The 18,507-nt window shown below is 44.1% G+C and overlaps 1 protein-coding gene across 1 annotated transcript in view; it reads left to right on the top strand.

Annotated features, from left to right (window-relative positions):
- Nucleotides 1–18,507, top strand: part of LOC124805673 (ankyrin repeat and SAM domain-containing protein 1A-like) — a 183,521-nt gene that overhangs the window by 78,813 nt on the left and 86,201 nt on the right. The window contains exons 4-5 of the mRNA XM_047266243.1: nt 3,726–3,755; nt 12,944–13,049. Coding sequence (XP_047122199.1) covers nt 3,726–3,755; nt 12,944–13,049 — 136 coding nt within the window. The remainder of the gene's footprint in view (nt 1–3,725; nt 3,756–12,943; nt 13,050–18,507) is intronic.

Raw genomic sequence — 18,507 nt, 5'->3', positions numbered from 1 at the left:
TGGTGGATGAGGAAGACACTCAAAATGCAGGTCTGTGATTGTTGCAACTGTTGTACGGGCAGTGTGGGGCCTTGCATTGTCATGTTGCAAAAGGACACCTGCTGACAGCAATCCATGTCGCTTTGATTTCATTGCAGGCCGCAGATGATTTTTTAGGAGTTCTGTGTATGATGCATTGGTGACAGTGGTCCCTCTAGGTATGTAATGCTCCAAAATGACGCCTTTTTCGTCCCAAAAGGGAGTCAGCATAACCTTCCCTTCTGATGTTTCTGTTCGAAACTTCCTTGGTTTTGGTGATGAGGAATGGCGCCATTCCTTGCTCGCTCTCTTCTTTTCCGGTTGGTGGGAGTGAACCCAGGTTTCGTCCCCAGTAACGATTCTTGCAAGGAAGCGATCACCTTCTCGTTCAAAGCGCCGAAGTTCTTCACAAGCATCAACACGTCGTTCTCTCATTTCAGGAGTCAGCTGCCGTGGCACCCATCTTGCAGACACTTTGTGAAACTGAAGCACATCATGCACAATGTGGTGTGCTGACCCATGACTAATCTGTAAACATGCTGCAATGTCATTCAGTGTCACTCGGCGGTTTTCCTTCACTATGGCTTCAACTGCTGCAATGTTCTGTGGAGTCACAACTCGTTGTGCCCGACCTGGACGAGGAGCATCTTCCACTGAAGTCACACCATTTGCGAACTTCCTAATCCATTCGTAGACTTGGTGCTGTGACAAACAGGCATCACCGTACTGAACCTTCATTCGTCGATGAGTTTCAGTAGGTTTCACACCTTCACTACGCAAAAACCGAATAACAGAACGCTGTTCTTCCTTGGTGCAAGTCGCAAGTGGGGCGGCCATCGTAATACTGATACTGCGACGGGATGTGTGCATCTGCACTATGCTGCCACCTACAGGCCATTCTGCACGTTGTTTGTAGCACGCTTACCAACTTACAGGATAACTGCGCGAAATTTCGATTTGTTTTTACAAATTTAAGGTTATCATTTGACTCACCCTCGTATGTATGAATAATATACACACTACTGGAGAGAAGAGGACCAAAAGTTTCGATTACCATCGCTAGCACTGATAGTTGCGTAAGCTACCGCTAGAGTGCTTGCGGCAACAGCTAGTTTGTGTTCGTTGAGGCTAAGGCCGTTTCGTCTCTGACTCGACTTCCAAATAAGAGAAGCGCAAGGTATTGTGTCAGCAATTTCAGCAGATTGGGTATCTCTGCAAAGGACGAAGCGCGAGCTACCAGCATGTGTCAGATAAGGATGTGAAACGAGTTGACTGAAGTGTGGTGCGTAGTTCAAGTAAGCCAACGTTGTACCTTTACCAAAAATTCGAGCAGCTCTGGCCCTCGTGTGGAACCACGTGACAGTTCAGTGTGCTTAGTAACATAACACATGGTTTTTCGTGTATGGAACGAGCTCGGCTACCGTTTAGATGTTCGTTGTACTGCGGGAAAGGTCACACTGGAGACTTATAAACTGTATTTTAAAAATTATTCCAATCCATTGTGGCACGTTGGTACTGCAAACTTATTTTGTGATTAATATTAAAAAACAGTCCTAAGTTACAGAATGTTTTTTATTGGCTCAGAAAAGACGCATTTCACCCGTGTAGGGCATCATCGGCTTATCTCGCGATGTGAGTCATCATTCGAAGCACAGAGTAAGACCACGTCACAAAACTGTAAACATTGCCCCGGAACAAACTGCAGTGGTCCGATGCGCGCTCGCACGGTGTATGCACAATATTATTAACCAGTATTTTGGTACGTTAATATTTTAGCAGCAGCACAGTCTGCGGACTTGAACCGTAGCGGACGGACTTCACAACTCGCACTGGCCATTGGAATGCGCCCGTATCTAAAACACACACACACACACACACACACACACACACACACACAAACACACTCGTACACACACACACGCACACACACAGCGCAAATCTCTTTCCATGTTCCTGCTCTGCTGAAGTTGTCATTGTTTTCCATTGAAACCTTCCCGTCTCCTCTGTATCTCTTTTGTTACGCAACCTTCCCTTCTACAATAACGTATGAAACCGTCCCTTAGGATTTCTATCTCTTGCTTAATAACAACAAATGAAATCTTCCCTTTGAAATTAATTCTCTTTCTCAATAATAATAAGTGCAATCTTCGCCTACAAATTTAAATGCTGCTTATTAAAAGTCATTTGCTGATTATTTCGACGAAACATAGAATGTGTCGTCGTCGTGGCCCTCAGTTGTTACCTGCAACAACCCGTAACTGTTCCTTACCATATTTTACTGTTACTGGATCGCCATCTGACTGCTACATCGAACTGCGACATGAATATACTTACTCTGTTTTACTATACTCTATTAGGTACTGGTGGGCTGTCATAATAATAAAATGGTTGAAATGGCTCTGAGCGCTATGGGACTCAACATCTGAGGTCATAAGTCCGCTAGAACTACTTAAACCTAACTAATCTAAGGACATCACACACATCCATGCCCGAGGCAGGATTCGAACCTGCGACCGGAGCGGTCGCTCGGCTCCAGACTGTAGCGCCTAGAACCGCACGGCCACTCCGGCCGGCAATTATTCCTAATTAATCCTATTAATAAAATATAAACATCTTTCAATTGTGGTTTGACGATAGACAATAGAAATATACACGTCTTACACAATATTTTCCTTTTTCCGTCAATTCATCGGGGAACTGCTTATTCCTTATCTTCTTAGCCCACCTAATTTTCAACAGACTTCTGTAGCGCCACATCTCAAACGCTTCGATTCTCTTCTGTTCTGGTTTTCCTTCTGTCCGTGATTCACAACCATACAACGCTGTGCTCCAAACGTACATTCCCAGAAATTTCTTTCTCAAACTACGTCCTACGTTTAATACCGGTAGACTTCTCTTGGATAGCAATGCAATCTTTGTCTGTGCTAATCCGCTTTGCATATCCTCCATGCTTCGTCAGTCCTGAGTTATTTTGCTTTCAAGGTAGCAGAATTCGTTTACTCCGTTTGCATTGTGACCACCAGTTTTCATGTTAAGTTTCTCGCTGTTCTCATTTCTGCTACTTTTCATTACATTCGTCCTTCTTCGATTTACTCTCAATCCGTATTCTGTGCTCATTAGAATACTCATTCCATTCAACAGATCCTATAATTTTTCTTCACCTTCACTGAGGATAGCGACGAAGTCAGCGAATCTTATCATTGATATGCTTTAATCCTGAATTTTTATCCTACCCTTGAACCTTTCTTTCATTTCCGTCATTGCTTCTTCGATCTAGAGATTCAACAGCATGGGTGAAAGGTGGAAGCCCAGTCTTACACTATTTTTAATCCGAGCACTTCGTTTTTGGTCTTCCATTCTCATTGTTACCTCTTAGTTCTTGTACATACTGTGTATTACCCATTTTTTTCTAATTGCTCACCACAGTTTTCCAGGTAATTTCGAAAATCATGCTACATTTTACGTGGTAATACGTTTTTTTCCAGATCGATGAATGCTATATATGTGTCATAATTTTTCTTGTTTCCGTTATCAAGTGCAACTCAAGGACTGCCTCTCTGGTGCCTTTATTTTTTCTACAGCCAAACTAATATTATTTTTGTCTGGAACTCGGATGCACGAGGTGTTAAGTTGATTGTGCGATAATTCTCGCACTTACCTACCTTGCAATCTTCCATACATTCGGAGACGCTATCACGTTTTACCAGCAGCCAACGGCCAATCGCCTCCTCAGGCACGCACTTCAATATTCCGCGGTTTCTCTGCTGCCCAGCATACTATCGGACCGCCACGCGACACTTGCTGACCCGTGCTTCTTGCATACGGATCCGCTCAATCGTTTTGTCAGTCTCCAAGCCAGACTCGTCACCCTAGGCAGTTCCGCTGCTCGCTGACCAATTCAGGGACCAAGTACTCCGGGACAAAGGCAACAGCGGACAGCGTTCCATCCGTGCGTCCGACGCTGATCACCAAGTGTAGTCCGTCAGCTGCTGCCCACGGTCCCACTGCTGGCTTCAACTGTGGCTACTCCGCTATCACACATAAGTCTTCTTCCTGCCGTCCTGCGTTGAGGTCGGCTACTTGCTGCCTCGCACGCTCTCTGCCGCCACAGGAAAAAGTCACTAGGCCTGGTGCTAAATTTTCATATACAGCAGAAGCCCGCAAATCCGAACACCGCAGATCGGAAATTTCGTATAATCGAAACAAAATCCGGAATAGTGGAACCAATAAATGAAAACCTCATTTTTTTGTGCAAAGAAAGAATTTTATTGTATTGTAGAACTGATCAACTCATTAAAGAAACACAATTTATCAGAACGAAAAGTTTATCGCACTGGTAACTACAATACTATATTATATGTTTATGCAGAGGAACTGTGATTTTCACTTAAAGTAATTTGCAAAATCGGTCATCTTCATTTATCGTGAAGAACTGAAGCCGCTTAATGATGCGATGTTGTGCCAGCATTGCATTAACATCATGTCGGTTGGTGTGCCAATGACGTGCTGTACTACGTAGCTTAATGGCAATTTAAGGGCATCTGCAACGTCATAATGTGACACAATATGTTTAGAGGTGTCTTATCCTTCTTTATCTTCGTCTTCGTAGTTGTCATCAGCTTCATTCTGGACTATAGATGGAATAGATTCAGCACTGATTTCTTGATAACCATTATCTACAACTGCTATTTATTCTTGAAGGCAACTTTCCCCTTCATCTTCGCACCCCGCGCATTTTTGCAACGAGCTGAAGGATATCATTATTGTCTGATGCCGTGTTTCTTGAAACACGAGACTTGACCACAGTGTCTTCCACGATGCCTGTCTTAAATGTTTGTTCGAATTGCCCAAGATTCAATTAGCAGTAGATGACATCCTTTATTATTATGTTTTTTTCTTTATTTGTTCTAAGATGGAACAGTCCTAGAAGCATTTTTCAATAATTCAACTTTACGTTTTGTAACACATTGGTCGGAAGTAGAGTTTACATTTGGTGGAAAAAAAAATGCTTTGACGTCTCCATTCACTAGCTGCATTTCTGAAGGATGGTTCAAATGGCTCTGGGACTTAACTTCTAAGGTCATCAATCCCCTAAAACTTAGAACTACTTAAACCTAACTAACCTAAGGACATCACACACATCCATGCCCGAGGCAGGATTCGACCCTGCGACCGTAGCAGTCGCGCGGTACCAGACTGTAGCGCCTAGAACCGCTCGGCCACCCCGGCCGGCTTTCTGAAGGATGAGATGGAGCACTGTTAGTCAAAAGTTGGGCTCGAGGTGACAGTCCATTTTCTGTACTGAATCTTCTAACAGAGGGAACAAGTTGTTTCTCGAACCACTCACTAAACAGAATACTGATCATCCAAACTTTCCTTTGATTTTTGTAATTTACAAGGAGAGCGTTCATATTCATGTCGCTTAGAGCTCGTGGCTTCGCAGATTTTCCAATTACCATGAACGGTAATTTGTTTGTTGCTGCGGCTTTGCTGTAAGCACCAAGGCGTTGCTTATTCATTTTAAAAACTGGAGCAGGAGACGCTTTTTTCTAAGCAAGACTTTTTGTAGGGAGTGCTTTGAAAATCAGTCCAGTTTCCTCTGGTCTATAAAATAGATGAGATGAGTAATTTTTTAAGCCTGCAGACTCGTCTAAGAATGCCTATGCGGCGACAACATCGGTTGATAATTTTTCTCCAATTATGTTAGCTGTCGTATCCGTATTTCCTCTTTGACTGGCCTGATTAACCTTTGCTGGCAGTAAATGCTGCATTACCATTCATAATGTTTTTAGCTTCAATGTCTTTTCTTGAATCATTGTACGACTTACAGGGACGTCTTTTTCTCTTTCCCTAGTAAACCACAAGAAAGTCGCTTCGTCAGTTCTATCATACGACGACACGGTGGAATTGTGGCGTTTTTCTGTATTTTTTCGCTAGTTGTGTTGCAGAAGCTTTCGGTTTTCCTCAGATTTTTCCAGTAACTGATTGTGGCGCCGGCCGGAGTGGCCGAGCGGTTCTAGGCGCTTCAGTCTGGAACCGCGCGCGACCGCTACGGTCGCAGGTTCGAATCCTGCCTCGGGCATGGATGTGTGTGTTGTCCTTAGGTTCGTTAGGTTTAAGTAGTTCTAAGTTCTAGGGGACTGATGATCTCAGATGTTAAGTCTCATAGTGCTCAGAGCCATTTGAACTATTTGATTGTGGCGCTCCCATCAGCAAATTCAAAAGCCAGTTACACTGTTAAGCCGCTTAAGCGCTTCTGGTTTTTCTTTTAATGTACAGGAACTATGTTTTCGTTTAGTTGACATTGTGCTGTACGGAATGGCTCTGAGCACTATGGGACTTAACAGCTGTGGTCATCAGTCCCCTAGAACTTAGAACTACTTAAACCTAACTAACCTAAGGACATCACACACATCCATGCCCGAGGCAGGATTCGAACCTGCGACCGTAGCAGTCGCACGGTTCCGGACTGCGCGCCTAGAACCGCGAGACCACCGCGGCCGGCTGCTGTACGGAATGACAACTGTTTTATACGAACAGTGTTAACTCAATTTATGAACGAAAAGCATGAACACAGTACTCCGTAAGTTAACCCAATTTATTCTGTATAGTGTAGGTAGAATATCCGTTAACAGTAGCCAAACAAACTGTGCTTTTCCTTCTCTAAACATGGTAGCAACAATAACGCATGTGATCGGCTATGTAGTTGCCTTGTTGAAAAGTATTGTGCGTGGGATTCGCAACATTGGCACTTCCTTATGTCACTATATTGCCACATTTTCACAACGCTAAGCTACGTTGCCTTGTGGCCGGTTGCGCTATTCAGTAGCTGTATTTGTCTAGGTACAGTACATATTTTTCCGGATAACCCGAACATTTCCTAATCTGAACTGACCATACCCCCAATTAGATCGGAATACCGGGTTCTACTGTGTCTTTTGAGAGGTATTGCGGCTCCACCCTTTTGAGAGATGTACTTTGGCGGAAGATCCTGGGAGACGCCATAGTGGATTTCGTCAAGCTCGTATTTGGTGTGCTTTATATTATAATTTACGTCATATGAACAAACGCTGTTTCAAAACACCAGTGCATTGAGGGTCTTTCAAAGAGGTGTCCGAAAGGGTACAATCTGTCTCAGTAAAATATCAGGTAATGACTTACGGCAGTTAAAGGTTTCACGTGATCTATGACAACAGTACACAGTCACAATTTTTACGTCATCACTGTGGTGTATTGGGTAGAGCCGTCGAGTTAAAAGAAATTGAAAGCTGTGGTTCGCAGTTTGCCAAATGCAATTTTTTTTATTCACCATCGCGTTTCTAAAACATTCTGGGACGGTTCTTGATAATTTAATGGAAGTATGAAAAATCCGATGTTACGAGCATATAAGAGCGCTCTCTCAGGAATGAGTTGCCATTGTCAATAATTTACAAATTAAGTATGAAACAAGAAAATAAATATTCAAAACACGTCGATTATTTGGTAAAACAAACTATCACTCAGAATAATAATAAAAAGGGAAACATAGGAAAGACTGACACATGTGAAAAAGGATTAACAGGTGACTTAATTGTCCATAAAGTATAAAAAAATTTACAAGCTAGTTATTTGGGAGACTTCTTCTCTGTGGCGTGCGTACTGTAAGACCTTCGGTACACACACCATCAGATTATTTGACTTGTCGCTCTAGCGAAGTAGGCGAGTGTCAGCAATAGGTCTCGTGGTCTTATCGCCGCGTGTTTATCTTCTGCCGTTAGGTCAGACGATAGAAATGCAACTCGTACGCTTAGAGTAGCAGATTGACGGTGACCAACTTTAAACAGAACTTGATTAATTTACACACACATTTATTAAAATAATAACAAGCATAAAAATAACTTAACTTGGTTCTGGATGCTATTTACAATTGACAATCTGAAGTTCCTTTGATCTTCGTACGTTAATCTTATTCTCACATATCTCTGATAGTTGACAAAGTGTCTATACATTTCTCTTCATGGCTATGTACAGGAATATGATAATCTTATTAGGCGCAGACTGAAACTTGACTATAGACTAATGCAGACTGATGCAGACTGACTAATTGGAGGTCTGTACACCCGTTATAATACCTCGAGCGTTCAGGTATTACTGCGCGAGTGTGATCCGCGAGGAGAAAAGGTTCTACATTAGCAGCAATCTCATTGGTTGCGTTACATATTAATACGCCGATCGGCGGAAGCAGAATGTGGTCCGTCTCTAAGACAGCGCCATCTCGTAGTGCGGAGACGGACGAGAACTGCGCCTGCGCTGTTGTGCTTAGCGGGGCGCGCTCTATTGGGAAAGTTGTGTACGCGCTGACTACGCGGAACTATGTACACAACATCCTCAAAACAAGAATGTATTCAAATAAAGTTCGTATGCAGATGAAGCATATTCTGGTCTAGTACCGGAACATTCCTGCTGGTGTTTTTATCGTTTTTTGAGTTACTTTCAAGTGCCCAGGAAGACGTTTACTCTTCAGGCAGTGAATTGTAACTTTTACCATAATTTAGAACATACTTAACACAACCAGCATTCTTATTTACAATTGGAGGAGCTCCTCGTTAAGTAATTTCCGTAATACATACCGATATGTAAATAATGAATATGAACTTGGCAGGTTATCACTTCAAAGAAAGACAAAACAACAATAGTTTCCAAAATTGCAACGAATCCAGCATCTGGACGTATAATGATCTGCTGTTTTAATTCGTCAGCTAGGATGGCTACCGTAGTCACGACGATACCTTGATAAGAGAAACATCTATAGGTGTGTTCGTCAAAGCCAAAGTACATCTTTGAAAGGAGAGGCGTCGCAGTACCTCTCGTAACGTATATGTTGTGTGTCGTATTTGTAAATAAAGGCACGTCGTGCCGTCTCCCGAGCGGGGCACGATTTTAACTGTCTCAAGTGCCACAAAATCTCAGTATATGAGCTTTAGAACTTCCTCTTTCCATATGTGTGTAGATTACTTGCATCCAATCCATATATCATGAAACAAAAATTAATTGAACAGAATCCATCTTTTTGAATAACGAGACGGCCGGTGTGGCCGAACGATTCTAGGCGCTTCAATCTGGAACCGCGCGACCGCTACGGTCGCAGGTTCGAATCCTGCCTCGAGCATGGATGTGTGTGATATCCTGAGGCGAGTTAGGTTTAAGTAGTTCTAAGTTCTAGGGGACTGATGACCTCAGATGTTAAATCCCATAGTGCTCAGAGCCATTTGAGCCATTTGAACCATTTGAATAGCAGTTTTTGAAAGAAAAGGGATAGTCTTCGGGACACATCATTTAAGAACTTAGAATTACTTGGTATCCGTACAGGGTGTGACAAGACTATGCGGACCAACTACGGTCGCCCGTATAGCGTTTCCTGAGGAGCAAAGTGAGAATAGGAACCCTTGTTCAGAAGCCTCATCGAACGGCGATAAAGAGCGCCGGCCTCTTGCCCAACGCCTGCCACTAGGCAACCACTCCGGCAGCATCTGTATGCACGCAGACGGATCGCGACTGGGACTGCTTGCAATGGGCCTGACAAAATTTGTTGGCTGGCGTTAACCGCTTGCACGCCAGTCGCAGCTGTAGCCAACATTCCTATAAAGTGCGATGCAACCCTATAAGGCTGCCGTTATTATATCTGTGCCGTGATATGCCGTGAAATATTTATATGTACTTGATGTTGGCAAAACGCCGAAATTGCAATAGCAGAATAAAAGTTTCTACATCCACGTAAGGAAAATGTTCGTGAAACATCCTTCTTTGCTAGTCCGAGTGAGCCTTCAGGGCAATGACTATGCATCTTTTGGCACATCCGCGTGGTATAGTTACTTGACGTTCAGCATTAGTTTCGTTTCATACTAGAAAATCAGTTGCTAGGCTTAAGAGATTGCTAACTATTCCGTGCAGTTTGATTCTATTTGATTTGCTAATTTGTCACAAGTTGTCACATGTCCAACTGAGAAGCAAGAATGAACTTCATAGCTAAAGCATTTTTCCCGTAAAATCTCATCTTCTCTGTGAGATTTTTGGTGCATTCACCTCTAGTTTTTATTGCAATTGATGTTTAGTTTTTCTGCAAACAGATGACTATCAATATTTTCAGTTTTGTCTGTTCTGTACAAATGATGTGTGAATCTTATTTCCCAAGGCTTGTTTCTTCAGTTTCATATAAAAAGTTCTTAACTTTCATTGAAAGGAAAAGGTTACGAAATGTTTTAGACAGTCTGTAACTGTTGATTCATTTAATGAGCACATAAAATTTCAGTCTACTTTTATTGAAAGTTCTAGAGACTGCGCCAGGATTTGTGAGATTCTGTAGATTTCCCCGTGTCGTCTGGCCTGGAAGGTTTTCTTAGTAAGGGGTCACCGATTAAAGAAACTTCATATTTATTAATGGAGAAGTATTAGAAAACAGAATTAAACTGCAAAATAATAACAAAATCTTATAGCTTTAGTTATGCCATTAGAAATACTTTATTGTCCGCCGCATGGAAAACATACCAAGGGTATGAAAACACTTTTCTTCACACGTGCCCACACGAAAAATATCAAAATATTATGGGGGCATGTCTGGTGATCTTGGAGGCCAAGAATATAGATCAGTGTCCCACGTCCCGTGGACCCTATCCAGCTTGAGGCAGCGTATCACCGAGAGGAACTATCGTACAGTTTTGTGCCAGTGTGGTGGAGCTCCATCCTGTTGGGATATGAAGTCATTAGAGTCCTAATCAAATTGTGGGCAAAGCCAAGTTAGCGGCATATGAAATAATCTTGATCACGTTGAGCACCGCTGGTGACACTAATGTTAAGGCCAATGTTAACAATGCATACGACAACCAGACCATATTTGTCATAGCTTTAGCACAACGCTGCAACCTGAAGTTGTTCTTGGAATGAAACAGGTCGTAACACGCTAAACGTCTAATAATACAGCTAAGGTGGTTTTCATTAAACATTGACGTTCGAAGATCATTCCAGTCACTTTTTACTGAAAAAAGTAGCAACCATGAATTTTTTCATAAGAAATGGCACAAAAAATGTTCATTTGGGCGAGTCTATTTCATGATGAATTGTTGCATGATGGTTCTGAAGTCCGCATATGCTAACGTTTTGTCGATTCTCTTTATCGCTTAGTTGAGATGTAGCTTCATCGCTGAAAACTAACCGTGATAGAAACTTGTCGTCTTCCATGCCTTTCAGCAGATTTTTATTTAGTCACCATTCGAACTTGCACTAATGTATTCTGTAAGGTTTATAGACCAAATGTCACCACAGCTTTTTTTTCCTTTATTGGGTGTCGATCCCACCAGAGGGGGGAGGGGGGGGGGGGGCGGGGGGCTGGCAGCAGCCTACAGAAATGTTAAAAACAGAATTAGCAGATATAAAAATAAAAACAGGCGATTAAACAGTGACTGATTAAAACTGGAACAAGGCGAAAAATTGCGAAGAGAATATAAAAACAAAGGGTCAGTGATGCTGATTAAAACATATAGTAAATAGACAGGTACAATTAAAAAGACAAGACGACAGTCTAGTGTCTGTTTGCAACAGTTTAAAAACACGTCTAGTGACAGTTTGTTGTCCGTTCGCAACACTGGCAGGGGACGCACAACACTAAACACACACTTAAAACAGCACTATAGAGTTGACACGGCGGCACATGGTTGGGGGGGGGGGGGAAGACCCAGACCGATGAGGGGAAGAAAAGGGGGCAGGAGAAAAAAGGAAAAAAGGGGGGAGCCGATGGAGGGAGAGGACATAGGAAAAGGGGAGGGCAGGGCGGACGCGAGGAGTGGGGAGGGCAGTGGAGGGGAAAGAAAAAGGACCCGTGAGGAGAGAATGGAGTCAAGGAGTGGATAGGTGGCGAGGAAAAAACAGGATGGGAAGAGGGGGGGGGGGAAAGGAGCTGAGGGAAAGGACAGAGGGAGGGAGGGGGAGGTACGGATCATAGTTGATAAGAGGGATAAATGGAGGGAGAGAAGGCATCATCTTGGAGGGGTAGTTGATGGAAGCCACCACAGGAAAGGAGATGAAGGGTGTAGAGGTGAAGGGTAGGGGGCGCACAACGGTGAAGGTGCGGCAGTGGGCAGGGGTTGGAGAGGAGAGAAGCAACCAGGGGATGAGTGGGATCAAGTCAGGGATGGGGGGGGGGGGTGTAGAGGACATGGAAATGTTCGAGGACAGGGAGCAGATAGGGGAAAGGAATCAGGTCATAGAGGATCTGAGTGGGGGACAGGAGGTGTATACGGAAGGCGAGGCGGAGTGCATGGCGCTCGAGGATCTGGAGAGTCTTATAGAATTTGTGGGTGGGATAGCCAGGCGGGACTGCCATAACAGATGATGGAACAGATTAAGGATTTGTCACCACAGCAATCGCAAGACATTTAATTATTTCCACTACTTGATCTGAACTACAGGGTCGACCTGGATTCCTACCTTTGCATGAACATCCTTTCTCTTCAAATTGGCGATACCAACGACGAAAGCTTTTCGGTGAAGGCGGATCTATCCTAAAACGCTAGCGAATCTTACATCGGACGGTAATCACTGACTCACTCTTACTAAACTGTAGTACACAAAACGGTTTCTGTTGAGTGGACGCCATCTTGCTTCAAACTGACTAAATAGACGCATGAACTGGCACCTATCGGCGAGTCTTTGAAACTCTAGATCACATCCAGTCACTCAACCCACATTTCCTCGCCGGCATGACCCCTGTTCTATAATTATTAGACTCGTAAATAAGGTCATTCTTTTTATATATACGAAATTTTTCTTTCTTGCTTTTCTATACTAGTATGGAATATTATTAATGTATTAGTGGCCGTTAACAACTCAAAGATAATAGAGCAGAAAGATAAGAGCACGTGCGCCACGTGTGGTGGGTTGCAGGCCTACACAGCCCGGGCGGCGTGCAGACGCCGGTCGGCGAGTGGCTGGCCTCGCTGGGGTTGGCCGGCTACGAGCCCATGTTCCTGTCCAGCGGCTACGACGACATCGACTTCATCGTGAGTACCACGGCCGTCTGTCGGCACGCATGCGCCTCTTTCCATAATATACTAACGCTTAACGCTAAGAGAAATCCCAGATTCTCACAGTTCTCACACTTATTACGGTCAAGGCCGACATGACATCAGCAGTGCAAATAAGATTACCATTTCCACTGTTTACAGTTTACTGTACTTGGAACTGAGAGAAACATTACTTAGGCCAATCGGGAAAAAATTCTGACACTTTCCCAATAGCACACATATCGCAGAAACAAAACAAAAACATTTTATTTGTTTATTTCACCTGACAACACACTCGATTTTGGGCCCTCTTTTACGCCTAAGTAGATATCCTTAGTGAATTAGCCGGCCCTGTGGCCGAGCGGTTCTAGGCGCTTCAGTCTGGAACCGCGCTGCTGCTACGGTCGCAGGTTAGAATCCTGCCTCGGGCATGGATGTGTGTGATGTCCTTAGGTTAGTTAGGTTTAAGTAGTTCTACGTCAAGGGGACTGATGACCTCAGATGTTAAGTCCCATAGTGCTTAGAGCCATTTGAACCTTAGTGAATTAAATTTACGGTATGCGTTAAATACACTGAAGAACCAAAGAAACTGATACGCCTGCCTAATAATCGTGTCGACCTCAGCGATCACGCAGAAGTGACGCAACCCGACTTGACTAATGTCTGAAGTTGTCCTGGAGGGAACTGACGTAATGAATCCTGCATGGCTGTCCATAAAATCATAAGAGTACGAGAGGGCGGAGATATGTTTAGAACAGCACGTTGCAAAGCATCCCAGGTAAGCTCCATAATGTTCATGTCTGGGAAGGGGGGGGGGTTGGTGACCAGCGGAATTGTTTAAACTTTAAACTCAGAAGAGTGGTCCTGGAACCACTCTGTAACAATTCTAGACGTGTAGGGTGTCCCATTGTCCTGCTGGAATTCCACAAGTCCATCGGAATGCACAATGGACATGAATGGATGCAGATGATCACTGATCAGACAGGATGCTTATGTACGAGTCATGTATCAGAGTCGTATTTACACGCAACAAGGGTCCCCACACCATTACAGAGCCTCCAGCGGTTTGAACAGTCCTCTGGTGACATGCAGGGTCCATGGATACATGGGGTTTTCTCCATACCCGTCAACGTCCATTCGCTCGATACGATTTGAAACGAGACTCGTCCGACCAGGCAACATGTTTCCAGTCATTAACAGTCCAGTGTCGGTGCTGACGGGCCCAAGTGGGGCGTAAAGCTTTATACCGTGCAGTCATCAAGGGTACACGAGTGAGCCTTCGGCTCCAAATCCTCATATCGATGCTGTTTCGTTAAATTGCTCGCACGCTGACACTTGATGGTTCAAAATGGCTCTGAGCACTATGGGACTTAACTTCTGATGTCATCAGTCCCCTAGAACTTAGAACTACTTAAACCTAACTAACCTAAGGACATCACACACATCCACGTCCGAGGCAGGGTTCAAACCTGCGACCGTAGCGGTCGCGCGGTTCCAGACTGTAGCGCCTAGAACCGCTCGGCCACTCCGTCCGGCACGTGTTGATGGCTCTGCATTGAAATCTACAGCAGTTTGCGGAAGTGTTGCACTTGTGTCACGTTGGACGATTCTCTTCAGTCGTCTTTGGTCCCGTTCTTGTGATGTCGGAGATTTGATGTTTTACCGGGTTCCTGATATTCACGGTAGATTCGTTGAAATTGTTGTAAGGGAAAATCTCCACCTCATCGCTACGTCGGAGGTGTTGTGTCCCACGGATCCGTCGCCAACTATAACACCACGTTCAAAGTCACTTAAATCTTGATAACTTGCCATTGGTAGCAGCAGTAACCGATCTAAGAAGTGCGCCAGACGCTTGTTGTGCAGCTGCAGCGCCGCATTCTGTCTGTTTACATATCTCTGTATTTGAATACGCATACCTATATCAGTTTCTTTGGAGCTTCATTGTATGTCAGTACATAATAATAATAATAATAATAATAATGTTGTACACCAGACAGATAAAATATTGTGAATTTTAATCGACGTCTCAGTCACGAATGACAGGAAGTTGAAACATAAGGCGGCTCAGACGAAATTAAAGTATAAGGACGTGTGCTTGGAAGTCTGTCGGATGTGGAATGTCTATAATCCCAGAAAAAAAAGAAAAAGAAAAAAAAAGCTGCAAGGATCTGTACTGTACGAAACCTACCATATCTTACGTAAAGCATCGTAAAATCACTTAAGTCACCACGTCTACCAGGAAACTGAAAGTAACCTGGAGGAAATTTGACACTATCAAACAATGTAATCTCTATTGCGAGAGTAACAACAAAGACTGGTAATGGTATTTCAGTGTAATTAGCACTGTATTGCATAGTTTTTTCTTTGCGTTTTCCTCAAATGGGACTCCGTTTTCAAACGTTCCTTTTCAAAGGAAAATCCAACAGCAAAGATGAGTAATATACTTATTAGTGTCAGTGGCGTTGAGAAACAGATTTTATTTACTTAATCGTGTCAGAAGCATCGTACATAAAATCAGAATAATTAACACATACATATAAAGTATATAACAAATACAAAAAGAGTATAAAAGTATACAGATATATAAGCAGGGTCAAGTAGTTTTTTGTTTCATGAAGTCTTGGCCCGGAACCTGGCCACGTCCAGCGCTTTCGAGGTGGCATTCATCAAATCCTTCAGGGTGCACGTGCTTGGGCACAGCACACACTGCGTGAGGTGGATGGTGGTTTGAATGTGTCCACAGTCACACAGCGCCGGTTCATTTCAGAGGCTCCATTTGCGCATATTCTCTCTGGATCGTGTGACACCAGAGCGCAGCCTATTAAGAGATTTCCATGTCGTCCATCCTTCCATATGACCGGGAGGGAGTTCTTCGCAAGGTGCGCGTTTTCTTCTCGCCACATTGCCAGCCTCACTTGCTGCGGTGTCCCGACGATGTTTTCTGCTGTGTGCAGGAAGCTTTTTCTAGATTTTAGTCGGCGGCGGGCTGGCGGGTGTTTGCACAGCGGGTGGGCAGGTGAGGTCAGCGCCTTTGTCTTTTCCTTCCTGGCCGCTACTTTCCTTCTAATACCTGGTGGTGCCACGCCTGCCAGGCAGTACAATTTATCAGTCGTGGTTGGTCTCAGACAGCCTGTGATGATGCGGCAGGATTCATTAAGCGCTATGTCCACTTGCTTGGCGTGGCTAGAATTGTTCCACACAGGGCACGCGTACTCCGCTGTTGAATAGCACAAAGCAAGACCTGTGGTTCTCACTATTCCAGGCTGTGCCCCCCATGTAGTGCCCGTTAGTTTACGGAAAATGTTGTTCCTCGCGGCTACTTTGTGTTTAGTGTTCATGCAGTGCTTTTTATAGGTGAGTGCTCTATCCAAGGTGACGCTTAAGTATTTTGGTGTTTCGCAATGTTTCAGGGGCACTCCTTCCCAGTTAAGTTGTAGTCTTCTTGCAGATTGTCTGTTCTTTAGGTGGAAGACGCAGGTTTGGATTTTCCCTGGGTTGGGTTTGAGATGGTTCCCCTTGTAGTAGGTGGCAAGCTGTTCGAGGGCTTATGAGAGATTCTGTTCAACAGTTTCAAAGCTGTTTGCTTGAGCGGTAATGGCGCAATCATCTGCATATATGAAGCTTTCGGTGCCTTAGGGGAGGGGCTGGTCATTAATATATATATTAAAAAGTGTTGGGGCAAATACGCTACCTTGAGGGAGGCCATTTTTCTGTATCCTCCACCGGCTTCTCTGTCCCTGAAAATCCACGAAGAATCTTCGATTCTGGAGTAGGTTTCCAGTCAGTAAGGTTAGTCTGTAGTCCCTACTCATTGCGTATATTTTCCCCAGGAGCAGTCGGTGGTTGACTGTGTCGTAGGCTGCTGATAGGTCTAGGAAGACAGCCCCGGTGATCTTCCTGTTCTCGAACCCGTCCTCTATGTGTTGCGTTAATGTTAGCACCTGTGACGTGCAGCATTTGCCCTGTCTGAAGCCTGCTTGTTGTGGGATGAGGAGGGGCTCGATGGCGTCCGTGATTCTGTGGAGTATCATCCTTTCCAAAACCTTGTACATATGGCATAGCAGAGAGATCGGCCTGTAGTTTTTGGGATTATCACGTTCTTTGCCTGGTTTTAGGATGGCAATGAGTCGCGATTTTCTCCAGATTTTTGGAATTTTGCAGGATTTCATGCAGTTGTTCATCATATCGACTAGCCATTTCCTTGTTACAGTTCCAAAATGCTTTATTTGCTCGACGCATATATCATCATGGCCGGCTGCTCTCCTCATTTTGCACTTACTGATCTCCTTCTCCAGTTCCGCCAAGGTAAATGGCTTGGATAGTTCTTCGGTCTCCTGAGGGGGGTTTCGTTCTATGCCCCTCTTTTTTGTCTTTAGGTTGTCGTATCTTGGTGGTTTCCCATTTGTGAGAAGCTGGTGTGCAATTTGGTCTGCTGTGACGTTCGCGTGTAGATTTGGTTTGGTGGGGTCATTGACTAGGCGTTTTGTGAGTTTCCAGGCCTTTTGAATATCTCTGCCAAAATTAGTTTCCTCCATCAGTTTGGTCCATTGCTCCCTTCTCACTTCTGATATCCGGAAGGTAATAGCTCTTCCTTTGGTGAGGGCTTCTTCACTGAAGGGGTTTCTTTCGAAGAGCATTTGATACTCTTCCCGTAGGGCTACTGTTTCTTGGGTGAGTGCTGGTGTGTAACTTGTTCTGCATCCCCCCCCCCCTCTTTTTTTTTTTTTTTTTTTTTTTTTTGCTCCGTGGGAGAATCTCATGGAGATGCTACAGAAACTGAACTGGCAGGGACCTGTAGACAGATGTAAATTATCCTACGAAAGTCTATTTACAAAGTTTCAAATCCACCTTCAATGAAAAATCTAAAAATGTACCAAAACCCCTACGTATCGCTCCTGTAAGGATCGTAAGGTCAAAATTAGATTAATTACAGAGTATGCAGAGGCATTTAAACAGTCATTATTCCCGAGTCCCATGGGTGAATGGAGTATAGATGTAAAGTGTGGAAGTAAATGTAGATGACAAAAGTGTGTGGCACCAGTGCAGATGTAGTGAAATATTCTTTTTACCTGCCTACACACATGTGCCAGATGGACCGCTGCTGGCACTTACGAACTAACGAGTGATTCCTTGCGATGATTTCATGCGGTATTTTGAACCCACCCTCTGCAATGCTCCACAGTCTCTGTTCGTCAATACATGAGGGGTGCCTGGTATTGGTTTTGTTGTGATTGTTCCCTCCCGTTTCCACTTCACAATCACATCACTAACAGTTGATTTTGACAGCTGAGAAGGGTTGAAATTTCCTTGATGAGCGTGTTACTCATGTGACATCCAGCGACTAGTCCACGTTAAAAGTCACTGAGCTCTCCCAACCGACCCATTCTGCTGTTACTTCCTCTCTGCTGACAACGCAGCACCGCAGCCTCCTTTTATTCTGGCGGATCCGCCTCTC

Source organism: Schistocerca piceifrons, chromosome 7 (genome assembly GCF_021461385.2).
Source record: "Schistocerca piceifrons isolate TAMUIC-IGC-003096 chromosome 7, iqSchPice1.1, whole genome shotgun sequence".
Lineage (NCBI taxonomy): Eukaryota > Metazoa > Arthropoda > Insecta > Orthoptera > Acrididae > Schistocerca > Schistocerca piceifrons.
The sequence above is the reverse complement of the archived record's forward strand: the minus strand, read 5'-3'. Positions and strand labels throughout refer to the sequence as shown.